General features: G+C 35.9%; 4 protein-coding genes across 12 annotated transcripts; 1 reads left to right on the top strand and 3 right to left on the bottom strand.

Moving 5' to 3' along the window:
• Positions 1 to 185: 185 nt before the first annotated feature.
• Positions 186 to 5,622, bottom strand: LOC122306432 (B3 domain-containing transcription factor VRN1-like). Of its 7 annotated transcripts, none has more exons than XM_043118868.1 (8): positions 5,535 to 5,622; positions 4,107 to 4,306; positions 2,840 to 3,407; positions 2,575 to 2,750; positions 2,095 to 2,362; positions 1,752 to 1,994; positions 1,486 to 1,658; positions 186 to 855 (listed from the first exon to the last, which is right to left on the bottom strand). In XM_043118868.1, exons 2-8 carry the CDS (start codon positions 4,200 to 4,202, stop codon positions 601 to 603), a joined length of 1,779 nt encoding a protein of 592 aa, XP_042974802.1. In that variant the 5' UTR covers positions 4,203 to 4,306; positions 5,535 to 5,622; the 3' UTR covers positions 186 to 600. The 7 variants fall into 7 exon arrangements, with proteins under 7 accessions (XP_042974802.1, XP_042974796.1, XP_042974807.1 ...); XM_043118862.1 differs by lacking the exon at positions 5,535 to 5,622 and adding an exon at positions 4,460 to 5,131; XM_043118873.1 differs by lacking the exon at positions 5,535 to 5,622 and adding an exon at positions 4,460 to 5,131 and having other exon boundaries at positions 1,486 to 1,652.
• On the bottom strand, positions 5,277 to 8,721 carry LOC122306459 (B3 domain-containing transcription factor VRN1-like). 2 transcript variants are annotated; one of them, XM_043118890.1, is made up of 7 exons: positions 8,408 to 8,721; positions 7,334 to 7,904; positions 7,057 to 7,238; positions 6,615 to 6,864; positions 6,235 to 6,437; positions 5,792 to 6,084; positions 5,277 to 5,622 (listed from the first exon to the last, which is right to left on the bottom strand). In XM_043118890.1, exons 1-7 carry the CDS (start codon positions 8,510 to 8,512, stop codon positions 5,526 to 5,528), a joined length of 1,701 nt encoding a protein of 566 aa, XP_042974824.1. In that variant the 5' UTR covers positions 8,513 to 8,721; the 3' UTR covers positions 5,277 to 5,525. The 2 variants fall into 2 exon arrangements, with proteins under 2 accessions (XP_042974824.1, XP_042974826.1); XM_043118892.1 differs by having other exon boundaries at positions 5,838 to 6,084; positions 8,408 to 8,719.
• Positions 8,722 to 14,814: 6,093 nt separating this feature from the next.
• LOC122306469 (B3 domain-containing transcription factor VRN1-like) lies at positions 14,815 to 17,850 on the bottom strand. The gene is made up of 6 exons (XM_043118900.1): positions 17,583 to 17,850; positions 16,547 to 17,117; positions 16,271 to 16,452; positions 15,828 to 16,077; positions 15,450 to 15,652; positions 14,815 to 15,299 (listed from the first exon to the last, which is right to left on the bottom strand). Exons 1-6 carry the CDS (start codon positions 17,685 to 17,687, stop codon positions 14,961 to 14,963), a joined length of 1,650 nt encoding a protein of 549 aa, XP_042974834.1. The 5' UTR covers positions 17,688 to 17,850; the 3' UTR covers positions 14,815 to 14,960.
• A 2,440-nt stretch (positions 17,851 to 20,290) lies between these two features.
• Positions 20,291 to 26,154, top strand: LOC122306424 (dipeptidyl aminopeptidase BI). 2 transcript variants are annotated; one of them, XM_043118851.1, is made up of 11 exons: positions 20,293 to 20,719; positions 20,800 to 20,978; positions 21,150 to 21,372; positions 21,487 to 21,628; positions 21,723 to 21,923; positions 22,339 to 22,470; positions 22,602 to 22,730; positions 23,907 to 24,325; positions 24,636 to 24,852; positions 25,196 to 25,386; positions 25,548 to 26,154. In XM_043118851.1, the coding sequence occupies exons 1-11, from the start codon at positions 20,376 to 20,378 to the stop codon at positions 25,723 to 25,725; spliced, it is 2,355 nt and encodes a 784-aa protein (XP_042974785.1). In that variant the 5' UTR covers positions 20,293 to 20,375; the 3' UTR covers positions 25,726 to 26,154. The 2 variants fall into 2 exon arrangements, with proteins under 2 accessions (XP_042974789.1, XP_042974785.1); XM_043118855.1 differs by lacking the exon at positions 25,548 to 26,154 and having other exon boundaries at positions 20,291 to 20,719; positions 23,907 to 24,270; positions 25,196 to 25,338.
• Positions 26,155 to 26,409: the final 255 nt, after the last annotated feature.

Raw genomic sequence — 26,409 nt, 5'->3', positions numbered from 1 at the left:
ATTGTTGCGTTTGTTATAATGATAATGCTACGAATACTGAGATATTGGATGTTTTCTGCATTTTCCAATTGGCTTTATAATCCAACTGGGTTTGGTGAATTTTGGTTAGCCTATTTTGGAGACTTTCGTGCTGGTGTATGTATCAGAAGATTAGAAAAAGAGATGTGTTGGGTACTCCGCTGATCTGCTTGTCCACCAAATTTTATAACTTGTGACTATTCCGAATGATTAGCCAATACAGATAAGGAATCCCTAAGATAATTGATCTATAGGGAATATGAATCTTCCCCTACCTTCTGAGCACCGAAAGGTCAGGCCCTGCATGTTTATGCTTTCTTATGGATTTCTAAAAGAAGTATACATTAAATGTTGTGTTCTAAGAAGGGCATACAAGCCTGGCATTGCAGTGGTCACGCAAGGCAATCATCAATTCCAAATCTGTCAAAATTCTTCCAAAAACTATGGAATTACAGTCCAAAAGATACCCAATCTACCTCAAGGAAAGTCATTTTGGAAAAGAACTTAGAACAGACAAGAAGATAACTATCTGTACTAAAAGGCAGAAGAAGAGGTCTGAAAATAACTAAAGACGAATCAATATTAGCCCCCAAAAGGATTACTGGGGCATCTAAAAATGGAGACTTTCAGCATAACATCATCACTCTTAATCAGCTCAAAGACACAAACATCTCCCACTTGCAGACTGTTATCTGCCACAAAGGTACGCCAACCGGCAGACAAGACAGCGTATGACCAATGTGGATAGCTATTAAACTTCACTGGCCATGATTTTTCCTCAACCTGAAGCATCACTATCTGTCCACTTTTAATGTTAAGAAAGCTACTTAGTCCGGCCTGCACAAGAGAGATATTCGAAGTTACTGAGCATAAATCCACTAATCACTGATGAAGATTCTTTTATATAAATCCCAGTTTTGAGTTGGTACCATTCACTCGACTAATTATCTATATATTGAACTTTCACATGCATCATAATAGATATAGCTGAAGATGTGTTTTTGCTTATCATGCTTAGCCTTTCCTCTTTCTATTTTTATACATCACAGCATTGGTATGTATTGTACAAGGTAACATTTTATTGCTGTACTTTCTATATCAAGTAACAAGTCTCTTGCTTGTGGTCTAATGCATGGTCTCCTAGGGAAAGCAAAAGGATATTTCTCTATCAGTGCTTCAAATGTAGCAGAGAGAATGTGCATAACCTTACAACAGCACCATACTTCTCACAAGCTACTGTAGAAATATATAAAGAGGGGATTCATTTGAGTAGCATGCTCACAGATACTCCCTTTACATATCAACCGTTTGAATTTGCCTTTGCCAAATCCAGATAATTAGTACTATTATGTTTGTAATTACATATAATCAATTGCTGATTTGATTTTGAGATTCTCTTGGAATTTTTTTATAAGTAAAATTCTCTTGGATTTAATTATTTTGATTCAAAATTTCTTAAAAGCTTACCGATTTTAATGCACAACGCAAATATGATGGCAGCATGACAACCAAGAAATAAGGATTTTCAGGTTTAAAGCCACTTGCTTTCTGAAGAGCACTAGATTTTTCATTGATTGTTTGAGTCCTTCTAGGAACCTTAGATTCCGGGCATCGATCGGCGGCAGAAATGCCTTCTACACCTTTTATCGAAAAGCCAATGATAATGAGATAGCGTTAAAAACTTTAGCCAAAAGAAACAAACAACATAAACAGAAACATACAAAATTTCACACCTTCACAATCTTGCTTGGTAGAATGCAAATTCGCTTGTCCTTTAAACTTCTCAAGCTTTGCCTCTTTGCATTGATTTTGTGTACAATGAGGGACCAACCTTGACAGAGTATTCCCAGTCTTAGCACTTGGATTCATCCTCTTCATCTTGTGAGGCTGAGGACATGATAGCGGTGATTTCTCGCTCATTTTTGGGTATGCTGGAAAGTCATCCAAGATTTCGAGAGAACTATCACTCTCAGATTCTTCCATTTGGAAAACAGGGACAAACAAAGAATATATATGAAGCTCTGCAGAAAAAATTGATTGATAATTTATTTAAAAAAGAAAAAGTAGCTTCCTCACCTGGCAATTTTGGGCAATGTTCTTCAGTGGCACGGAAAATCACCACTTGGAAAGAAAGTTTAATGCCCTTAATAAGTTCAAATGAACAAACGTCACCTACAACCAGATTATTGTCTTGTACAAATTCCTTCCAACCACCTCCAAATTGGCATGCAGCACGCCTGTTGAAATTGAACCCAACAGACCATCTTCTCCCATCTGAAAGCCGAAGGATGATATCATCGCATTTCTTATTTAAATGTCTCTTTGCAAATCCTGATGGTATACTCTGAAGAAAGCGGAAAAAAAACAAAAAAACAAAAAGCAAAAAAGGTAGAAAACTTTCCAGGTTTAGTCAAGATAGAACTGAAAATATATACAATGCTGTTCTGAAAGAAGCATCTCTGCACAAATGTTGTTTTCTCTTCTATCGTATATCATCTGCAATTTGAACTTCTTACAAATCGTGATGATCAAGTAGGCTTTAAATTAAAAGCTTACCACGCGCCCAAAACGAACGTATGAGGCTTGCATGACAACATCGAAATGAGGATTTTCAGGTTTAACGCCTCTTGCTTTCTGAAGATCTTTGGCTTTTTCATCAGTAGTCATTTTTGGAATCCTTCTAAGCACCTCAGATTTTGGGGGTTTCTTGGTAGTATAAATACCTTCAACACCTTTTGTTTACAATCAAATAAAAATGAGACAATATTAGAAACTTTGACCCAAAGAAATAACATAAACAGAAACCTAAAGATTCCCACACCTTCAAACTCCTGCATGGTGGAATGAAATTTCGCTTGCCCTTTTGATTTCTTGAGGTTTGCCTCTTTCAATTTATTTTTTGTAGAGTGAGGAACCAACCTTGAAAGATTGGCAGTACTCCTAATCTGAGCACTTGAATTTGTCCTCATCATCTTGCGAGGACGAGGACATGACAATGGTGATTTCTCCCTTGTTTTTGGGTATGCTGGAAAGTCATCCAATCTTTCAACAGAAATGTCACTCTCCATTTCTTCCATCCTAGAAACTGGAAACTTTTCATGAATTTTCAGGTCCTCACCAGGGGAGCTATTAAATGGATAATCTATTTCTGTTGCACTCTCATCAAACAGGAGAACACAAAAGTGAGACTTTCCTTCATATCTGAAAACCAGCAAGTGCCCCTGCTTTAGAGAACTATACTCCATGAATTCTCGCCAGCCCTTCTTTAACCAAACCTTACCATCACATTTTGCCAACTCTAGTTTCCATTCTGCACCATTTGGAAGCTTAATCAATGCTAGGTTTGACAGGCTTTCTCCATATCTCCTTATAAACCTTGTTGGAATCCTCTGTAAAGAATCTACAGTTAAGTTTACATAAAAACCAGAAATTTTAGAAAAGTGAAAAAACACACATACATACACACTGTTCTTATTGTTCAAATACAACCCTTAAAATATTCTCTTAAGAGGCCTACAAAAACAAAGAAACCTAGATGAAGGGGCCGCCTGATTAAAAATTGATTCTGGTCGAAACAAATTTAGTCAGGAGTATAGATACTGTAGTCCTCTTAAAAGTCCCGAACCAAATTGAAGCAAACCGGGGGTTTTACTGTTCCGGTAGTCCAGACTAAAGATATTAGTCTAAGTTGAATCATTTGCTGCTATGAAAGCGTTTACCTTTGGCATGACCAGAAAGACCGCGCAATGCAATGCACAGGACAGCCCTGCCCATTCAAGATAACTACATCAGGTACTTCGTTCTCAGTTGGAAAATCTGAGGCTTCCTACTTTTGCCCATTTTGGTTTTTCTGGTTTGGGTCTTCGATAATGCCAGTATCATGCATTAAGGCATCAAATAAGACCGGAAATTTTAAAACGAGCAAAAATAAAGTCCCGGAAAAGCCAATTACTTAAAGCAAACTACCATTCAGTAGGATTCAAATAAATTGTGTTTTATCTGATTAGTTTTGCAATTAGTAATGCAAAAGGGAGAAAAGTAGTGGTGTTAAATTCTCAAATAAGAGAGAGATAAATGAATATGCTTACCAGCTTCCCATCTCGCAGAGAATCAGGAGGAATTATCTTGAAGAAATGTGGAGATTTCACTGGACTGTGCTCTTCTCTCCCGCCTTGAGAAGTCATGGTTGAATTTCCACCAGCTCCGAGTCAGAGTAAATGAAACAGAAGCTTTTGCGCTAGCGCCTGCACTTTTGAGTGGTCGGGTTCCATGAACATACACTCTGTCACTGTAATTGTGTGAAAAAAGAGTTAATCAATACAATTCCAAACTAGACTTGAATTTGCCCAAGTTAACATCTTTAAGATCATAACGCCTTATTTCAATTAAAAAAACAAACAAACAGATTTTTAATGAATCTACGAATAACAAAACCTCGAACCTCTCAACTAGAAGAGAACAGTAAGCTTATGGAAACGCTACACAGAGAGAGAGTGTGTGTGTGTGTGTGTTTACTGTTTGGAGAGAGATCGCCATTGTAGTCTTGGGCTCTTTCTTTTGTGTGTACTGGATCACAAGAAGTTTATGCACGTCCCATGGATTTGGCGTGCGGATTCATAACAATGATAACATAACAAGCGTTGTTGCTATTTATGGATGCACCATTTATGGTTCACTGTAATATCATCTCTTTTAAAAAATATATATATTTATATTTTTTACGTAAGTTTTAGATTATTTTATATTTTTACTTTAATCAATGATGGGCTGGACTTGTTGGACTGAGTCAAAGCAAAAAGGAGCACTTGAAGTGAGTGGAAAAACTAGCGTGTCAAAACGGGGCGTTTTTGCACATAATCGTCCAGATTGATCTAAGAAGCTGATTGGTGGTGACATACAAGAAGCAAGCATGTAATTGAAAGAAAGAAAATAAAATAAACCTTGTATTCTATGTATAATGGCAGTGTTAATTGACTTGCTCTAATTAGGAGGAGTCCAATATAGCAGGGAATAATATTTTTATTTCCATAATAATATTATTATAGATTAGTCGTAAATCCGAGCGATATGCGAAAATGATTTAAAATTAATATATGATTTAATATAATATAAGCTGAAAATTTTGCTTCTGTTAATATGGGCACCCTTAACCCATAGTTTTCAAGAATATAACTTTATATTAGTAAATAAAATGGTAAGTCCTATAATATTTATATTTATTTAATGTTATCCAAACTATTTATACAGACAATAATAAATATTGTACGACATACTTTATATATTTTGCCACTTGAAATGGTTAACTTCAAACAAGAACTTAAGATGGCTCTTAAATTCGGGTTACAGGAAAATTTTTCTACAAAAAGCATTCAACATAAATGAAGTATCCTAAAACGAGAATTACACACCATAAAATAACAAACACACTATTTGCTATATTAAACATAACAACTTGACTGAGGCATCTCAAAATGGGGACTTTTCAGCATACAAAAAGACAAAAACATCTACTTAACTTGTGGTTGTAACTCGAATTTCACTACCCACGATTTATCCCCAACCCGCTCAAGCATCACTACTCTTGAAAACTCTTTCTGGTACAGTCTGCACAAAAAACAGACGTTCAAAAGTCCCATCAGCATAAATCCCAACTCAATTAATGATAAAACCACACTTTTGTGCACTCTAAGATGAAAGACTGTTTTCTCACAGATCTAACACTGTTTTCTCACAGATCATAGCATTCAAAATTGGCATAGTTCGCTTGCTTAACTTGAGTATTTTCTGTTTACTGATGCTGGTACAGTCAGATCTCTTACCAAGAGATTGATGGCTATTTGTAACTCCAATGCCCTCCATCAACTCAAATACACAAATATCACCTTCTTTCAATTTATTATCCCGGGCATATGCTCTCCAACCGATAGCAAGTTCAGTGTTTCTACGACTGCCAAATTCTCTATAAATGTATTGGACTGGCCAAGTTTTCCCACCTGAAACCAGGAGGATGACATTGCCACACTTCTGATCACTCAAATATTTCTCTGCAAACTTGCATGGTATTCTCTGAAGAGTTGAGTAAAGGAAAAAAACAATTAGGAAAGAAAAATCTTCAACTAATTGAAATCTATTCAATATGTAATTAATGCATGTTATCTGCAAATTGAAGTTGGCAAACGTTGTTATGCTACAACATGCTTTGAATGGAATGCTTACCAAGTTGCATGCGCCATTGGCATATAATGTGCCCATGGAGACCATAAAAAATGGATTTTGAGAATTGAAAGCAATAGCTCTCTCAAGAGCCCTAGCTTTTTCAGTAGCTGTCCGTTTTTTACTCCTAAAAATGTGAGATTGAAAGCACATGGGAGATTTAGGAATGCTTCCACCTTCTCCTTTAGAAGAAAAATAAAGTCCCCCTGTCCCAGATCAACATACAGGAAAAAACTTAAACGAGCAGATATGATTTAATCGTGCTCTTTATATGATGTTCTCCTTTATTCATGTTTCCCTTTATATATGATGTTCACCAGACATAATCGTGCTCTAAATCTTAAAAAAATGAAAATAAAACAAAATAAAATCGGATTTCTTACCTGGCGATAGAGGGCATTGTCCTTCATGTGCGCGGAAAATTACAACTTTGAAAGAAACTTTAATGCCCTTAATCAGTTCAAACGCACAAACGTCCCCTACTTTCAGATTATTGTCCAGTGAGAATTCCTTCCAACAGAAAAATTTGCCTGCACTGTACTTAACAAACCAGTTTCTGCCATCTGAAACCCGAAGGACCACATCACCAAGCGTCATATTCAAATATGTCTTTGCAAATTTTAATGGTACATTCTGAGAGTAAGAAGAAGAAAACTTAAAGGGTTAATAAAATCCTCGTGAGTACAGAACTGAAAAGATTTGCGGTGTTGTTCAGAAACAAAGCATCTCTGCACAAATTTGTTCTATCTTTTAATAGTAATTCATCTGCAAATTCAAGGTGGTAGAACTTGTGATGATGAAGTGAGTTTCAAATTTAAAGCTTACCAAACACCATCCAAATTGCACATATGATGGTTGCATGACAACCATAAAATATGGGTTTCTTCGTTTGAATCCACTTGCTTTCTTAAGAGCTCTAGCTTTTTCAATCAAAGTCAATGGTCGAGTCCTTGTAAGAACCTCAGATTTTGGACATCCAACTTCCTTGGTAGAAATGCCTTCAACACCTTTTGTTGACAAAATAAAATGATCAGGTGACATAATTAAAAACTTTAACCCGAAGAGAGAAATCAAATTAACTGTAATATATAAGATTCCAGACCTTCAAACTCTTGCTTCGTCGGATGCAGATTTCCTTCTGCTTTTAGCTTCTTAGGCTTTACCTCTTTAGATTGAGTGCGGTTTGGTGTAGAATGAGGAACCCATTTAGGTAGATTGGAGATTTTCTCAGCTTTAGCACTTGGATTCGTTCTCTTCATCTTTTGAGGCCTTGGATCGCATGGCAACTTCTCCCTCCTTTTGGAGTATGTTCTAAAGCTATCTAATATCTCCACAGAACTATCGTTTTCAGATTCTTCCTTTGGTGAAACTTGGAGTTTTTCACCAAAATTTCCCCCCTTAACTTGGGAGCTGTGGGTGGGATAATCTATTTCTGTTGCACTCATATCAAATATGAGTACATGAAAGCGAGAATTTCCTTCATATCTGAAAACTAGAAAGTGCCCCGGCTTCACAGAGTAATACTCCAAGAATTCTTGCCAACCCTTCTGTAACCAGATTTCACCATCACATCTCGTCAATTCTAATTTCCATTCTACACCATTTGGAAGATTAAGAAATGCTAGGTTTGACAACCCTTCTCCATGTTTCCTTACAAACCTTCTCGGAATCATCTGTAAAGAATCTATGGTTAAGTTTACACTAAGGAAAAAAAAAAAATACAGCAGAACACATCAAACACGTACACACAATTCTTGCATTTGAAACCCTTAAATTTGGGTTGACACTTGAGACTTTCTTACTTTTACTGTCACTTGATAGAAAACACTTTGTTTCTTTAGAGGCCAACAAAATAACACTCCTAATCCTTCTTATAAAGAGTACCCACTTAACTAATCTTAAAGTTACAAACTGAACTGAAGCAAATAAATGGATTTTCCTTGCTTATTTTGTAGTACACTGGAAATAGTTTAGAGTAAGTTCAGCCAGTACTAGTTGTTATGACAGTTTCTAAACATTCAAAGTTTAAGAACCTACTGGCTTTAGACTCGCTCTGCTCTCTGTGTGTTCAGCATCTTATAGCAAAACCAAAATAAATAGTTCTTTATTTGATTATTTTTCACAAAAGAGCAGTGTCAAATTCTTGAATCAGATGAATAGAAATGAATATTCTTACAAGCTTCCCATGTCGTAGAGGATCAGCAAGAATTATCTTGAAAAAATGTGGAGCTTTCACCGCAACTCCCGGAATTTGATCGTCTCTCTGGCCTTGAGAAGCCATAGTTAAACCCAAAGTTTTCCCAAGTTAGGATCAGAGTAAGTGTGAAAACAGCTTCTATTAACAGTGCCAACATGCTGGGTGGTTGTGCTCAATAATACAGAGATTTATTGTTATCTCATTAGTACAGATGTGAATTCTGACACAAATCAGTTCACAATTACTTTCTAGCTTCTTTACTTGGTAAAGGTATTTGTTTTAACTTGCTTCAGATGGAGGGAATAAATAGTTGGGTCAGAGTTCATCGAAGGCTTATGAAGAGCTATTAATCCAATTGCACAGAGAGAGTCAGCTTTTGTCTGACATCATGTAAGATATATAAGGATTGAAAAACATTTCCTTACTGTTTATGTTTTCTGTTATGAATTCAGGCATTCATTTCTTACTGTTTACGTTTTCTGCTCATGTTTGGATCTTGGAAAGATAAAATAAGTCGTTGTTTATTGCTGTCATTCTTGATCACCATACAAATTAGTTATTTAAGTATATTGGTTCAACAAAATATTAAGTGATGAGAGGGGTGAGAAATTTGTTGCACTCTTCAAGAGAGATATAGAATATTTGTATGAACAATATGTTAAGTTTGGTGGTGGGTGCATCACTGGTCTAAGTCAACTCCTCACGATGAAGATAGTGCATCAATGGGGAGTAATGGTACCCATACAATTGATAATCCCCTTGGACTTTTTGAAAAACTATCATAAAAAGTGGAAATTAGCATCCTTGATTGATTGTAAGTCAAAGTTAAAGCGGTATTTGTTGAAAGATGTTGAGATTTTTAGGGAATTTCGACATTTTAATTTAGTGGAATGTCAAGTCCACCAAATATCTGATTCTTGCTCTAATGGCAAGAGATATCTTAGTCATTCCAATCACCATTATTGCATCTGAGTCGTCATTTAGCACTGGAGGCCGTGTCCTAGGTCCGTTTAGGAGTTTTTTGGCTCCTAGAACTATAGATGCTCTTGTGTGTGCGCAAAACTGATTAAAGTTCACTCCTATATGCTTGAGTTAAAATTATTCGGATACCATTAATAATGCGGAGAGCTATAAGTTAGACTCAAATAATGTATTTAGAAATTTTTGTAAATTGTTATATATGTTGAATCGTTGATTTTGACATTTTGTGATACTAACCTTCTATACTTTAACATCTTAATGTAGAATTAACCACCAATATGGCTAGCTTACTTCGTGAAGATGATTGACAAATTGAGGTTTCAGTTACTATCCAATACTCCTTTAATTTCTTTTATAATTTTTGAAAACATTAAAATTTGAAAGCTCACATAATTTTTTTTTTAATTATTAAAAAAAAAAAAGTGGGCCAAATATGAAGTTAAAAAAGATAAAAAGAAAAGCCCAAAATTCGACTACGCCCCGACAAGTCGGAATCAGAGCTAAAGTAGTGCATCTCGGAATCGGAATTGGAGGTTGGATACAATTTCCGACAAAATCGGAGTCAGAGGTCAAAGGTTAGCCATTCCAACTCTAATCCAATCGGTGCTCATCCCTAGCTAGAAAGATTGTGTGTGTGTGTGTGTGTTTACTATTTGGAGCAAAGTTTTAAATACCGTTTCAATAACTATTTCGGTTAAAGCACTAAAATGAAATATTTCCGTACCGGTACTGTTTCGATATATTGTTTTGGAATTAATTATATATTATATATAAATATTAATATGTATATATAAACTAACAACAAATAGAATAAATACATATGTATATTTTATATAAGTAAATACATATATAAATATATATGTATAAGTGTGTATCATGTATATGTGTATATATATGAAATAATTGAATATTTATAAAATGAATATATGTTAAAAAAATCACAAACTTGAGTTGAGACACAAAAAAAATAAAAAAATAAATAAAATAATAGATAAATAATTAAAAATAATGATATTTAAAAAGGAAAGAATGGGGGGAAATATTTAAAGTTACAAAAAAATTAAAATTATATAAATAAATTTTCTATTCTAGAATTAATTAAATATTATCTGGATTTAAAATTTACAAAAATGTCATCTAAGTACGAGAAAATTACAAAAAAAGTCCGAAATGGAATGCGGACCAAAACACCCATTTCAGTCGAAATTTGACCAAAATAGCTGACACGGAACTAAAATAATCGGAATTTAGAGCAAAAAGGAACAGTATGGTATAGTATACTGGATACTACACCAAAACGAAAAATTTAAACCGTACCAGTTCAGTACAGAATGGAATTCACAACATTGGTTTGGAAAGATCACCATTGTTGTTTGGATTCTTTCCTTTTGTGTGTATTATTTTCTACTACTTGATCTGAATGTGGAAATCTAATGGCTTACAAACAAGCCCCAAATCAGATTGAACATGAACCATTTCGTAAGTCTTAAATTTTGTAACATCAAACAAGGAACACAAATGCAAACATAGACCTTAGAAAACGCCAATAAACCTCAAAAAGGCATTCATGTTGAGTTTTGCTTCTTTTTAGTCCCACACCGGTGGGTTATTAAATGAGGGGCAAAACTTAAGGCTATAAATAAGGGCCTTAGCCTCTTAGTTTAAGTGCACCAGTTGAAAGCTTACTTAGTAACTTTTGACTTTAGTTAAATTCCTCTATTAGCCTTTTGTAAAAGGGGAAGAGGTGTAAAGTTAAAGTTTTATTAGTGGGATAGCTTTGTGGGTGTGGTGAGGAGAAAAATTGTGTGATTGTAACAATTTTTCACATAGTGAATTTTCTTCTCTGGGTCTGGTGGTTTTTCTCCTGTTTTGGAGTTTCCACGTAAATTTCTTGTGTTGTTATTATTTCTCTATTTTTCTTATTATTCCTGCAAAGGGTAGATCCTAGGGGAGGTGAATTTGGAGGTCCAAATTCCCAACAATTGGTATCAGAGCCACTAGGCTCTTTTTGTGGGGTGGAGCTTTGATGTGGTAGTGTGGATACGTACAGTCTAAGGAGGTTCTGTCTAGGAGATTGGAAATTTTAAGTGTGTCCATTGTGACCCTCCAATCTTTCCTGGGAACTGACTTAGTGAGGTACTATTCATTTCTACAGTAAATTCATCAAAGCAATGTCAGGAAGTAGGCCTTCAAATCTTGTCAAATTTGAGGTGAAGAAATTTGATGGGAGAATCAATTTTGGCTTGTGGTAAGTACAAGTCAAGGATGTCTTGATTCAATCAGGATTACACTAGGCATTGAAGGGCAGACCAACACCTGAAGTCAGCACTGGTACTAGTGTGACTGGTGAAAGTAGCAGATCTAAAATGAGCGATGAAGATTGGGAGGATCTGAATTTGAGTACAACAAGTGCGATACGTCTGTGCCTAGCCAAAAATGTTCTTGCAAATGTGCATGGAATATCTACGGGAAAGGAATTTTGGGAAAAACTTGAAGAGTTGTATCAGACGAAGGGCGTCTCAAATCGCGTGTACCTGAAGGAGCAGTTTCATACACTGAGGATGAGTGAAGGTACAACTATTTCAGATCATTTAAGTGTTCTCAATGGCATTGTCGCTGAGCTAGAAGCTATTGGAGTTAAAATTGATGATGAGGATCAAGCCTTGAGACTCATCTGGTCTCTTCCACCTTCCTATGAGCACATGAAACCTATTTTGATACATGGGAAAGAGAAAATAATTTTTTCAGAGGTTACCAGTAAAATCTTTTCTGAAGAGAGAAGACTAAGTAGTGGAAGTAATGTTCAACTTGAGAACTTAGCGATGGTAGCAGCTGGAAATGGGAAGATGAAGAACTCCATGAAGAAAAAAGTAGTCTGCTGGGGGTGTGGACAATCTGGGCACGTCAAGAAAAATTGTCCAAGAGCTGGAGCAGGTTCGGCAAGTGGCTCCAAGTCAGTAAATGGAGATACTGATATTGATGCTAATATTGTGTCTCTCTCCATGGAAGATTTCGATCTTTAAAAAAAAAAATGTACATCCTTATGGCATGCCGCTAATTCCCAAAGTTGCCATGATAGAGGATGTGTTAATATTAGTGGGTCCACAAATTTGCACACAGGCATTGATTTGGCATTGATGCAAGGTGTGTGGTGGAAATTCATGTCAATGGCTGATGAACTTCCAGGAGAGCCAAACGTGGAAGTTACACCATAATTTTTAGCAATGTTGTTTTCGACATGGGCCGAAGTGAAATACTTGGAATTGGTTTATTCTAAGTGGGTATGCTTTTATGGTAAAGCATGATAGCGGAAGTTATGAATATCTTCATTGAGGTGGAGCTTGGCTGTGGGACCAGTCAAAATCGCAATGTGGAGATTGTTGAGTTTTGCTTCTTTTTAGTCCCACACCGGTGGGTTATTAAATGAGGGGTAAAACTTAAGGCTATAAATAAGGGCCTTAGCCTCTTAGTTTAAGTGCACCAGTTGAAAGCTTATTTAGTAACTTTTGACTTTAGTTAAATTCCTCTATTAGCCTTTTGTAAAAGGGGAAGATGTGTAAAGTTAAAGTTTTACTAGTGGGGTAGCTTTGTGGGTGTGGTGAGGAGAAAAATTGTGTGATTGTAACAATTTTTCACATAGTAAATTTTCTTCTCTGGGTCTGATGGTTTTTCTCCTGTTTTGGAGTTTCCACGTAAATTTCTTGTGTTGTTATTATTTCTCTATTTTTCTTGTTATTCCTGTAAAGGGTAGATCCTAAGGAAGTGAATTTGGAGATCCAAATTCCCAACAATTCATAGATGGTATGCCACAAACTTCTCTCCATATCAGAAATGATAAATTAATCACCAAAAAGAGGGAGAGTTAGAGCAAGAGAGATCGAGAGAGCGATAAGATGTGGTAGAGAAATCGCATGTGTGAGGAAGAAGAAATATCAGACCACTCTATCAACATCTCATACCTAGTCGAACTAGGAGAGGAAGATAACACGCAGGATTAGAGAGAGAGGAGAAGGTTGTGCGGTGGGGTCACGAAGACCAGACCAAACCACTGCGGGTGAGGCAACTGTGAATCTGTGATGTTCTCCCGAGCCCAGTCGATTTTCATGAGGGCAGAGCAAAGAAGCATAAATTTCTGTGAAAAAATTCGAGGTAATGCAACAGACTTTGGTAGTTTTGTGAGAAAAAAATTGAGAGGAGAGAGAGATGCTCAGGAAAGAGATAACACAAAGAAATGTACGTAAAAACATGTTCAAAACAATATACTCTCTTTGAACAAAAAATCACACTCGTGGTATAATACTTCCTAATCAAAAAGTTTACACAGAGAGAGAGAGACAGAGTATTATCATGCAAGTAATTGTTCTGAGCTAAAAAGCCTCAAAAGCACACACACAGAGAGAGATGGTGTTATTAGAGAGAAAGGGTTTAGCGTTGGCAAAATCGCTAGGAAAGAAAATGGGAGGGAGGGAAAGGAAAGAAGTGGCAGAGAGAAATGAGAGGGTGTGATTAGGCGTGAGAGAAAATGAAGAGCAGAAAAAATATAAAAAAACAAAAGGAGTATAGCAGAGTTGAAAAACAAGGGAAGGAAGAGACATTGGGATAAATTTATTCAATAAAATAATGTTTGATCTTTAAACAGTGACAAACCCAATTTAGAGAAAGTGATGGAAATTCTGTAGCTCAAGGCTCAATATAGTTCAAAGCTCAAGCCATTGAGTTTCGGCTAGTCCAAAGGAGACCAATTTTGATATAATTGACTATAATTTGATGAGCCAGTGGCATCTTGCCCAGCTCTAAGAAGCTGATTGGTGGTGATATACAAGAAGCAAGCATGTAATTGAAAGAAAGAAAAGAAAATAAGCTTTGTATTTCTATGTATAATAGCAGTGTTAATTGACTTGCTCTAATTGGGAGGAGTCCAATATAGCAGGGAATAATATTATTTCCATAATAATATGCTAAATATTTTTATAGATTAGTTGTAAATCCGAGGGATGTGCGAAAATAATTTAAAATTAATAATGATTTAATATAATATAAGCAGAAAATTTTGCTTCTGTTAATATGGGCACCCTTAACCCATAGTTTTCAAGAATATAACTTTACATTAGTAAATAAAATGGTGATTTATTAGAACGCGGAAAACAAAGGAAATCAACATTTCCTCAAAGTTCTTTTGACTGAGTCTTGAAATGGTTAACTTCAAACAAGAACGTAAGACGAGAATTACACATCATAAAACAACAAATTCGCTAATTTGCTAGATTAACCATAACAACTTGACTGAGGCATCTCAAAATGGGGACTTTTCATCATACAAAAAGACAAAAACATCTACTTAACTTGTGGTTGTAACTCAAGAATTTCACCACCCACGATTTATCCCCAACCTGCTCAAGCATCACTACTCTTGAAAACTCTTTCTGCTACAGATGTTCAAAAGTACCATCAGCATAAATCCCTACTCAGTTTAATGATAAAAACACACTTTTGTGCACTCTAAGATGAAAGACTTGAGTAAAACACAACACAGATCTAACACTGTTTTTTGTCAGATCATGGTATTCAAAATTGGCGTAGTTTGCTTGATTAACGTGAGTATTTGCTGTTTACTGATGATGCTGGTACACTCAGATCTCTTACCAAGAGATTGATGGCTATTTGTAACTCCAATGCCCTTCATCAATTCAAATACACAAACATCACCTTCTTTCAATTTGCTATCCCGGGCGAATGCCCTCCAACCGATAGAAAGTTCAGTTTTTCTTTGACTACCAAAATCTCTAGAAATGTATTGGACAGGCCAACTTTTCCCACCTGAAACCAGGAGGATGATATTGCCAGGCTTCTGATCACTCAAATATTTCTCTGCAAACTTGCATGGTATATTCTGAAGGGTTGAGTAAAGGGAAAAAAAAATTAGGAAAGAAAAATCTCCAACTAATTGAAATCTATTCAATATGCAATTAATGCATGTTATCTGCAAATTGAAGTTGGCAAACGTTGTTATGCTACAACATGCTTTGAATGGAAAGCTTACCAAGTTGCATCTGCCATTGGCATATGGTGTGCCCATGGAGACCATAAAAAATGGATTTTGAGAATTGAAAGCAATAGCTCTCTCAAGAACCCTAGCTTTTTCACTGGCTGTCCATTTTTTACTCCTAAAAATGTGAGATTGAAAGCACATGGGAGATTTAGGAATGCTTCCACCTTCTCCTTTAGAAGAAAAATAAAGTCCCCCTGTCCCAGATCAACATACAGGAAAAAACTTAAATCAGCAGATATGATTTAAGCGTGCTCTTTATATAATGTTCGCCTTTATTCATGTTTCCCTATATATATGATGTTCTCCAGACATAATCGTGCTCTAAATTTGAAAAAATAAAAATAAACAAAATAAAATCGGATTTCTTACCTGGCGATAGAGGGCATTGTCCTTCATTTGCACGGAAAATTACAACTTTGAATGAAACTTTAATGCCCTTAATCAGTTCAAACGCACAAACGTCCCCTACTTTCAGATTATTGTCCAGTGAGAATTCCTTCCAACATAAAAATTTGCCTGCACTGTACTTAACAAACCAGTTTCTGCCATCTGAAGCCCGAAGGACCACATCACCAAGCGTCATATCCAAATATGTCTTTGCAAATTTTAATGGTACATTCTGAGAGTAAGAATAAGAAAACTTAAAAACGTTATTAAAATCCTCGTAAGTACAGAACTGAAAAGATTTGCGGTGTTGTTCAGAAACAAAGCATCTCTGCACAAATTTGTTCTATCTTTTAATGGTAAATCATCTGCAATTTGAAGGTGGTAGAACTTGTGATGATGGAATGGGTTTTAAATTTAAAGCTTACCAAACACCATCCAAATTGCACATATGATGGTTGCATGACAACCATAAAATATGGGTTTTCGCATTTGAATCCACTTGCTTTCTTAAGAGCTCTAGCTTTTTCAATCAAAGTCAATGGTCGAGTCCTTGTAAGAACCTCAGATTTTGGACATCCAACTTCCTTGGTAGAAATGCCTTCAACACCTTTTGTTGACAAAAAAAATGATAAGGTGACATAATTAAAAACTTTAACCCGAAGAGAGAAACCAAATTAACTGTAATATATAAGATTCCAGACCTTCAAACTCTTGCTTGGTCGGATGCAGATTTCCTAGTGCTTTTAGCTTCTTAGGCTTTTCCTCTGTAGATTGAGTGCGGTTTGGTGTAGAATGAGGAACCCATTTAGGTAGATTGGAGATTTTCTCAGTTTTAGCACTTGGATTCGTTCTCTTCATCTTTTGAGGCCTTGGATCGCATGGCAACTTCTCCCTCCTTTTGGAGTATGTTCTAAAGCTATCTAATATCTCCACAGAACTATCATTTTCAGATTCTTCCTTTGGTGAAACTTGGAGTTTTTCACCAAAATTTCCCCCCTTAACTTGGGAGCTGTGGGTGGGATAATCTATTTCTGTTGCACTCATATCAAATATGAGTACATGAAAGCGAGAATTTCCTTCATATCTGAAAACTAGAAAGTGCCCCGGCTTCACAGAGTAATACTCCAAGAATTCTTGCCAACCCTTCTGTATCCAGATTTCACCATCACATCTCGTCAATTCTAATTTCCATTCTGCACCATTTGGAAGATTAAGAAATGCTAGGTTTGACAACCCTTCTCCATGTTTCCTTACAAACCTTCTCGGAATCATCTATAAAGAATCCATGATTAAGTTTACATTAAAAAAAAAAATGCAGCAGAACACATCAAACGCATACACACAAAATTTGGGTTGACACTTGAGACTTTCTTACTTTTACTGTCACTTGATAGAAAACACTTTGTTTCTTTAGATGCCAACAAAATAACAATCTTAATACTTGCTATAAAGTGTACCTACTTAACTACTCTTAAAGTTACAAACTGAACTGAAGCAGAGAAAAGGACTTGTTTATTTTTGTAGTACTATTTCCGAGTAAGTTCAGCCAGTACTAGTTGTTATGACAGCTTCTCAGCTTTCGAAGTTTAAGAACCTAATGGCTTTAGACTCGCTCTGCTCTCTGTGTGTTCAGCATCTTACAGCAAAACCAAAAGAAACTGTTCTTTATTTGATTATTTTTCACAAAACAGCAGTGTCAAATTCTTGAATCAGATGAATAGAAATGAATCTTCTTACAAGCTTCCCATGTCGTAGAGAATCAGCAAGAATTATCTTGAAAAAATGTGGGGCTTTCACCACAGCTCCCGGACTTTGATCGTCTCTCTGGCCTTGAGAAGCCATAGTTAAACCTGAAGTTTTCCCTTGTAAGGATCAGAATAAGCATGAAAACAGCTTCTATTAACAGTGCAACATGCTGGGTGGTTGTGCTCAATAATACAGAGATTTAATTGTTATCTCATTGGGGACAGATGTGAATTCTGACGCAAATCAGTTCACAATTACTTCCTAGCTTCTTTACTTGGTAAATGTATTTGTTTTAACTTACTTCAGATTGGAGGAATAAATAGGAGGGTCAGAGTTCATCGAAGGCTTATGAAGAGCTGTTAATCTAATTGCAGAGAGAAAGTCAGCTTTTGTCTGACATCTTGTAAGATACATAAGGATTGAAAAACATTTCCTTACTGTCTACGTTTTCTGTTATGAATTCAGGCATTCATTTCTCACCAGATTCTCACGTTGCAGAAAGTGTTCTCCCCCCCCCCCCCCCCCCCCAACGCCCAAAAAATAAAAAAACCAAAGCAAAGGTTCCCGTTTCAAAAATTACGTATATTCCATGTGAAAAATGCATGGGGTTTTACGACTTCCAATAGCCTAGGACTCTAGAGAAAGGGTTAGACCGTTGAGCTTCAGGGAAAATAGATGACAGATTGGAGGAATCGAGGAGTCGAGAGTAAGGATTAGAATCCAGTTTTTGGGTTGTTCAAGATCAAATTGACATTTTTATGATATCAGGGATTGAGTTTTCACGATGAGAATGGCTTGCCAAGTTTCCCAACAAAAACAGAAGGAGTACTTTGAATGAAGTCAAAAATAATAGAAATTCACATAAAATAGGAAATGAGAAAATGGAAAGAGGACGAGAGAAGAGAAAGAGGGAAACAGATTTCAAGGGTTACATCGTGGTGTATAGAATTTTTCTATGTTAAAAGTTGAATAAAATATTATTATAACATACTTTTTAAATATTAATTTTATTTTAAAATTTGAAAAAGAATTATTTATTATAATTTGATAAAAATTTGAAAAAATTGTAATGATTAAATGAGATGAAATGAGATGATTTGATATTTTGTAATCAAACCAGGCGTTAGAGTTGCTGATAAAAACATGCTTAGATCAATCTCATCTGATAAACATACAACAAAGCCAAGTGATAAAATGACTTCTTCTAACAAATAAAACATGACTGCACCATGTTTTGTGAGGTATCACTTTTATTCGTCTTTAGATTTCTACAATCTCCATCAAAAAAGTTTTAAAAAAGTTAAAAGTCGAGCATTATTTTCCAGTCAATGTGTATTATCCATATTTCTCTCTCTCTTTTTCCAATGTGGATTGTTCTTAGAATAGTACTGTGATTTTCTCAAGTAATCCCTTACTCTTCTTATTTATTTTTTTCCTTGCCATTTTATTTAATCCACCCCATATATTTAAATCAAGGTTTTCTTATATGTTTACACCATATCCTTGTTTAGGGGTGACAATTTGTTATACGACCCGTTAATCCAACACGAACACGACACGATAATAGTGGGTTAGAGTTTAGTCTTAATGGGTTCGGGTCAAAATGAGTTGACCCGTTAAAATACGATTGCTTAACGGGTTGATAACGGGTCAACCCGTTTTGACCCGTTATGATACGTTAAGAAAGTTAAAATTATAATTATACCCTTCTACCAAAAGTAAAATTATTAGAATTTTAATTTCAATATTTTTATTGTTTAGATTGTAATTTTAGACTTATAGTTAGTTTTATAATTTTTATAGATATTGTGATTTTAACATTTACAGAAAATTATGTTAAATTTAATTAAGTCAAACAGGTTAATTTCAGGTCTATTCAACTCATTTATATAAACAATTTGAAATTGGTTGTATTGTGTCATGTCAACCTATTTAGTAATATTCATTAATAGGTCAAAACGGGTTGACACGATACGACACGGTATATTAGTGGGTCGTGTTAGGGTTTGAGATTTTGACACGATAAACTTAACGGGTCGGGTTAGGGTTTACCTATATAGTATAATATACATATTTTGACACGACACGAACACGACCTGTTAACACAATTTGACACCCCTATCCTTGTTCCAGCCAAAAAAATAAGGTATGAACATTGAACTGGTCCAAAAAAGAAAGAGAGTTTAGGCTATTTACACCCATTGTTTCTAAAATTTAGTGGAAGAGCAAAAATATTGAAATTATATATTATAAGCGAATAAATATATTTGTAAAAGTTTAGACTGTTTACACCTAAAGTCATTGATATATAATTGATAGTATTAAAAAATATTTAACTTTTTAACTTCTTCTTTTTTATTATTATAATAGCCACTTGAAAGCATCAAAATCCCGCAAAACTTATATAATATAATTTGATTTGAAGAAAAGTTGTCTCGAATTATAATACAAGTAATGAAATTTTACAGAAAGTTTTTTACAGAAAATGCATGAGATAATACAAAATTTTGCATTATCTCATAGATTTCCTGTATAGCTCTCTTATAGTTTATTCTTATTTTTATAGGATAGTGCTACTATACTGCTCAGTGGTTTGGCAGTTATAAATTTATATTTAAAAATAAAATAAAAAAAATTATGGAGCTTTGACTTAAATAGCCCATGAACCAGAATAATAAATGAAAAGCAGCCCGTGAACAATGGGCTTTGTGGTAGTGGACTCTTAAACCCTGATAGGGGTTAAGGCATTTCCCAATTCCTAACCCCGAAACCTAAACCCCAGCCATGCGCCACCTCTTAACCCCACTCCGGTGCCGCAGGCTATTCCTACTCCGGTCGGCCCGCTTCAAAGTTCCGACCGCACCGGCTCCACCGACGCCGCCCAAACCCCCGAGGAAGCCCCAGAGCTTCACTTTCCACGACTCGACTTGGGAGGACCCGTACAGCTGGATGTCGAGCCTGAGCGATAAGGTGGCCATGCGTCACATGGACGTGTATATGGAGCAGGAAGAGAAGTACACAGAGGCAGTCATGTCCGGGACCGAGCGCCTCCAGTCTAAGCTCCAGTCCGAGATGGCCTCTCGCTTGGCCTTCGAACTCTCCACCCCTCCTCTACGCTGGGGCCCTTGGTACGCCTGTGAGTATGGTCAATCAATTCTCAATATTCTCAAGAATGTGTTGTCGGTATAACATATCTGTCGCCGCGCAGGTTATACTATCGGCGAATAGAAGAAGGAAAACAGTATCCAGTTCTATGTCGGAGATTGGCGAGCTTAAATGAGGAATTCATTTCTCACAAATCTCCATCAGCTGGATTTGATTTTACCTCGGGGAAAAGAATTGAGCAGAAGCTGCTTGATTACAATTTGGAAGCCGAGAGATTTGGAGGTGCTGCCCTTTTTCTTTTCTATGTAATAATTAGTTTCCTAATAGAAATTAATAAACTTTAGCCTAATTGTGAATTTTTAGAAGTACAAAAAAATAGAAATAAAAATAGCAAAAAAAATGGGAATTTTTTAATGTCAAATTCGATGGTTATTGAGTCTCAGTTACTAACAGGTTATGCTTATGAAGAATTATCGGAAGTGTCTCCGGATCATCGATTTCTTGCATATACTATGTATGATAAGGACAATGACTACTTCAAGTTGTCTGTAAGGAATTTGAATTCTGGTTCGTTATGTAGTAAACCTCAAGCTGAACGTGTTTCGAATTTGGCATGGGCGAAGGATGGGCAGGCATTGCTCTATGTCCTTACAGATAACAACAAGAGGCCATACCGGTGGGTAGCTGTTAGAATTTATATTGATTCTGTTTCAATCATTTTTCTATATGCTTTATTGGTTGCCCTTTGGGTTTAACATAATGGAGATGGTATTCTTTCTCTTTGGATCAGGATATACTGTAGCATGATTGGATCAACTGACGAAGATGTGTTGCTTCTGGAAGAATCAGATGATAATGTTCATGTAAACATAAGACACACAAAGGATTTCCGATTTGTGACTGTAAATACATTCTCTATTACTTCTTCCAAGGTATCACTATGCAATACATTTTCATGGCGAGCTAAGAATCTTTTATTGTATTGATTAATGACGAAGTGATATAATGATGGAGATCATATTTTAGGTATTTGTGATAAATGCAGCTGATCCATTGTCTGGCATGACATTAGTTTGGGAGTGTGAAGGTTTATCCCACTGCATAGTTGAGCATCATCAAGGGTGCCTTTATTTATTTACAGACGCTGCCAAACAGGGCCAATCAGTTGATTATCATTATCTTCTTCGTAGTCCTGTTGATGCGTCTTCCAGTCCAAGAAAATGGGAGGTTGGTGGGTCACCCATGTCTATTAAAACAAACTCCTCCCTTCTTACACATGAAGATTATTGGCTTTCTTTTTATATCTTTAGTAAGATACTTTACCTGCTTGAGATATATTGTGGTGTACTGCATTTCTCCTTTACTCTTTTATTTATTTATTTTTTTTTTTTTAATTCTTTGAATAAATGATGTTGTTAGAAATTTCCCACATTGAAAGATCATTAGCTTCTTTTCTTTTCTTTTCTTTTTCTTTTTCTTTTTTTTTTTTTTTTTTTTTAAGAATTTAACAATCATGAGCATTAATTAATTATATGCTTATGGCTGCTTAGTTTTTCTTGATGGCTCATGATTGTTTATGTAGATTCCTTTGATGACAAATATTTAATATATTGTTTACTAATCGCAGTCTGATTTACTGCAGAACGTATTTAGTGATGACCAAGATTTGATCATTGAAGATGTTGATTTCAGTGACACACACTTGGTTCTTATTACAAGGGAAGGTCGAAAATTCAGAATTTGTTCAATTAGTCTCCCTCTGCCTGTTAGGAAGGTAAGCACGCAAAATACATGTATATTCTGCGTTTGTTTGCATCATGCATTGGCAACAATTGTTTCACCACAGACATGATTATCTCACGTTCTTGGCCATTCTTACTCTTATCTTGTTCACTCTCGTGGCAGGGAGCTGTGCATCTCAAAGAACTTAACCCGTATTTCCTCCCTCTTCCTGAACATGTTTCTCAAATTTCACCTGGACCTAATTATGACTACTATTCGTCAACAATGCGCTTTACAATCTCATCGCCTGTGGTACGTGAGTAAATATCATGTCTTTCAGATAATTTGTTTGGGAAGCAATATTATCAACTATTTTGATATCACATTTAGCTAACTGTAATGGCCCACAATTTGCTAATGAATCCTGATGAAAACAAAGTTGAGAGATGTGAATGGAAAATGGATCTTGGAACTTATTATGAGAATGATGTGTTTTCAATATAATATTTGTACGCTAGCTGTCCCGTGTACCATGGCTTTGCCTAGTTCTCGTCAATAAAAAATTTTATTTACCGATCAAAAAATATATATTTGTACACTAGTTCATGGGAAAAAGTTTCTGCAATGGTTATTAAGGGACCACATAATATGTTTTTGGATTACTTTTCTTCTTGCTTGGGGATTTTTTGAGGAACATCAACCCTAGTAGTTGGAGACCCAACCCCCTAACCATGGACCCCACCTTACATAAGGACTGGGGTTAGTGCCATTAGGCCAAAGGGCCATTGGATTACTTACAATTAACCCTCAACCTCAGCCTTGGCAAGGCTATGCTCTACCATTGGGCTATTTCCTCTCAATTATCTGAAATGAATTTCTAGAACCTTGAATTTATCAACATAAAGTTTGTTAAAAGAACCAAACATTTGTTGGCAATTGAATTATATTGATGTATAAATAAATTATAAATTCAGTTATATTTATATATTAAATTATATAATTATTTATATAATTATGTATTTTCAAATCTAATTGGTCAGCACTGAGTTACCGCCATAGGTGATACATATCTTATGCAGGAAAAAAATGTTTTTAGCATCTAGAATTCAGGCTTCTGGCTTTCAAAGTAGGCCCTGCAGATTAATATTTTCCTGTATGACTGAGCAGATTTTGAACATTTTCTGGACCAATTTCACCCGATTGACATTTTTGAAAAAAAAAAAAAAAAAAACTGGTGCTTAAATTTCACCTGCTTGATTTCAATTTTGAGGGTTTTCAGCTGCTGAGGCTTTGATGTTAGGTTCATTATACATAGCATACATGCTCCAGCTTGATGAATAACTGAATTCATACCCTTGGGTAACTCACTTGGTAGCTTAGTGTTCTTTAATTCAAAAGGTAATGATGATGAGTTGTTTTATTTTTCACATTATTATGAGATAGTGTGTGCCTCCAATCTAATCACACGTGTTCTTGAATTTTTCTCAGATGCCAGATGCGGTGGTCGATTATGACCTCTTAAACAGAAAGTGGAATATCATTCAGCAGCAAAATTTTCTCCATGAAAGAACGCGAATATTGTATGGAACAGCCTCTGCTGCAAGCATTGTTGAAAGCAACTCAAATAGCAAAAACTCCAACTACAAGAACAATGTCTTGGTTGATGATCATCACATGTGGAATGAACTCTCTGAGTTTTATGCTTGCGAATACTATGATGTCTTTTCTTACGATGGGGTTGTGGTTCCTTTAACTATTGTTTACTCACGCAAAAACAAGAAAGAGAATCAGCACCCTGGATTACTTCATGTACATGGAGCTTATGGTGAATTACTAGACAAACGATGGCGCAGTGAGTTGAAAAGCCTTCTTGATCGTGGTTGGGTTATTGCTTATGCTGATGTTAGGTTTGTTTTATTAATTACGAACGTCTTGTTTCGCTGGGGTTTTTTTATTTCTCACAAAGAAATTAGTTATTCTGATACCATCTTGTGTACTGGGGCTATGCCTATCCTTATTAAGACTACAGTTTACTCAAAAAAAAAAAAAGGTTATTCTGTTCACTGAGCTGCCTCTTGATTCCAGTGGCTTGTTATCTGTTCAAAGTCCCCATTTGGATAATAATTGTTTACTTCAGAGGCTTGGGATAACTTGTAATTTTGCAGAGCAGTTTTACTACCTATTGCTAACTACGATGGTCTGAATGATCTGTCCCAGGGGTGGAGGTGGTGGGGGTAAAAAGTGGCATCATGATGGCAGACGTACAGGGAAGCAGAATTCTATTCAAGATTATCTCTCCTGTGCGAAATTCCTTATTGAGAAAGGGATCATCCAAGATAACAAGCTTGCTGGTTGGGGATATAGTGCTGGTGGACTTTTGGTTGCTTCAGCCATAAATTGTTGTCCAGATTTATTCCGTGCTGCAATTTTGGAGGTATGCATGAGAGATGAGTCTATCTACATGTCTTAAGACTTAAGAGTCTCACTTGTGCTAGTTGTATGGTATTTTGTCTGCATGCTTTGATCAAAGGGAGTTCACTGTTCTTATGTATAAGAGGTACTTATTATACTCTCACCATATGAACAAAAGGAGGCTTTTGGCATTGAAGTTCAGCACTTGAATTTAAAGAGTTGTAAGAAGGCAATGTGAATTTCTTGTGTTTGTTTCATAGATGTCCATATGTTTCTAGATATTGGGTATATAAACTTTTCAGAGACCCAGATTCATTTATTGCATTCTACTTTGCAAGTCACATCATCTGCTGTATCTGTTTCAGGTCCCATTTCTTGATCCAACCAACACTCTTCTCTATCCCATTTTACCACTTACAGCTGTTGACTACGAAGAATTTGGGTACCCTGGAGATGTTGATGATTTTCATGCCATACAGAAATATTCTCCTTATGATAATATTCAGAAGGATGCTCTTTATCCGGCTGTTTTGGTTACCTCCTCTTTCAATACACGGTAGCATTATGTTTTCCTGCGTTATGTTCATTAACTTGTGAAAGCGTGACTTTATGTTTAACTTTTTAAAGCCTTCCACGGTTGGTTTTTTATCTTTGCCTTTTTATTAGCCAATGAACTGAATATATAGGGCATTTATTATATTTTTGGACATGTTTCAGATTTGGGGTGTGGGAAGCTGCAAAATGGGTAGCACGTGTCCGTGAACGTGCAATCTATGATCCAAAACGTCCAATATTGCTTAATTTAACGACAGACATAGTGGAGGAAAACAGGTACCTGCAGTGCAAGGAATCAGCATTAGAGACCGCATTTCTTATCAAGGTAATGGAATCTTAGATTTCCTACCAACAAATCTGTTGATATTGGCAAGACATAAACGCTTCCAATGGGGAAGAAACATCTTTTTAGGAATCAAATTTTCAAATCCCAACTGTCCATCAGTTAGTAAACCAGGATCCAATCAGGACCTAAGAGCATGTGTTGTTTATTGAATGTTCATTTTTGTTGCTGTAGTGCCATATAAAGCCCACTTTTTTTTAGGGGTGTGGACGATCTGGCCTAACTTGATGGTTCAGTTTGCTTGAACTTCGATTATGGTCCAGACAAAAAGGGTGGTTTTCTATAGTAGGTGGAGCAAAAAGACCTTAGATTATGGTTGTTATAAAAAAAAACACCAAAATAGAAAGAGGAGATCGCTAAGTTTGTCATATGTACACTTTCATGTACCTTATTGGTTATAACTGAAATACAAAACAATTTCTTGAAGTTGAAGGTGTTCTGTTCTTATCTTTTAATCATCTGACAATGACTTCTTAAATTACAGAAACTTGATGATCCAATTTTATATGTTTCTATCATGGTATGTATTTTCTGATGACGCTGACAATTATGACGGAAATTATCTTCGAAATCTATTAGTTTAATAGCCAACTGCATCTTCCATCGGCTTAAGTTTGTCAACGGATAGCTGTCACCAACGACAATGTGAAATCCATTTCAGACATCTTCCTCGCAAAAAAT

Source organism: Carya illinoinensis, chromosome 1, assembly GCF_018687715.1.
Source record: "Carya illinoinensis cultivar Pawnee chromosome 1, C.illinoinensisPawnee_v1, whole genome shotgun sequence".
Lineage (NCBI taxonomy): Eukaryota > Viridiplantae > Streptophyta > Magnoliopsida > Fagales > Juglandaceae > Carya > Carya illinoinensis.
The sequence above is the reverse complement of the archived record's forward strand: the minus strand, read 5'-3'. Positions and strand labels throughout refer to the sequence as shown.

What these genes read in the sequence shown, in the direction of transcription:
- LOC122306432 (XM_043118868.1), bottom strand. Translation starts at nt 4,202, where the DNA reads ATGACTTCTCAAGGCGGGAGAGAAGAGCACAGTCCAGTGAAATCTCCA. An exon ending in ACATTGCCCAAAATTGCCAG is followed by an intron (nt 1,995 to 2,094) that starts GTGAGGAAGCTA and finishes TCCAAATGGAAG; the next exon opens with AATCTGAGAGTGATAGTTCT. An exon ending in TGCGTTGTGCATTAAAATCG is followed by an intron (nt 856 to 1,485) that starts GTAAGCTTTTAA and finishes TCTCTTGTGCAG; the next exon opens with GCCGGACTAAGTAGCTTTCT.
- LOC122306459 (XM_043118890.1), bottom strand. Translation starts at nt 8,512, where the DNA reads ATGGCTTCTCAAGGCCAGAGAGACGATCAAATTCCGGGAGTTGCGGTG. An exon ending in TGCAATTTGGATGGTGTTTG is followed by an intron (nt 6,865 to 7,056) that starts GTAAGCTTTAAA and finishes TCTTACTCTCAG; the next exon opens with AATGTACCATTAAAATTTGC. An exon ending in AGTAAACAGAAAATACTCAA is followed by an intron (nt 5,623 to 5,791) that starts GTTAAGCAAGCG and finishes TTTTTTGTGCAG; the next exon opens with ACTGTACCAGAAAGAGTTTT.
- LOC122306469 (XM_043118900.1), bottom strand. Translation starts at nt 17,687, where the DNA reads ATGGCTTCTCAAGGCCAGAGAGACGATCAAAGTCCGGGAGCTGTGGTG. An exon ending in CTCTACGACATGGGAAGCTT is followed by an intron (nt 17,118 to 17,582) that starts GTAAGAAGATTC and finishes GATTCTTTATAG; the next exon opens with ATGATTCCGAGAAGGTTTGT. An exon ending in GACCAAGCAAGAGTTTGAAG is followed by an intron (nt 16,453 to 16,546) that starts GTCTGGAATCTT and finishes TGTCAACAAAAG; the next exon opens with GTGTTGAAGGCATTTCTACC.
- LOC122306424 (XM_043118851.1), top strand. Translation starts at nt 20,376, where the DNA reads ATGCGCCACCTCTTAACCCCACTCCGGTGCCGCAGGCTATTCCTACTC. An exon ending in TCTCTATTACTTCTTCCAAG is followed by an intron (nt 21,629 to 21,722) that starts GTATCACTATGC and finishes ATCATATTTTAG; the next exon opens with GTATTTGTGATAAATGCAGC. An exon ending in TTACAATCTCATCGCCTGTG is followed by an intron (nt 22,731 to 23,906) that starts GTACGTGAGTAA and finishes AATTTTTCTCAG; the next exon opens with ATGCCAGATGCGGTGGTCGA.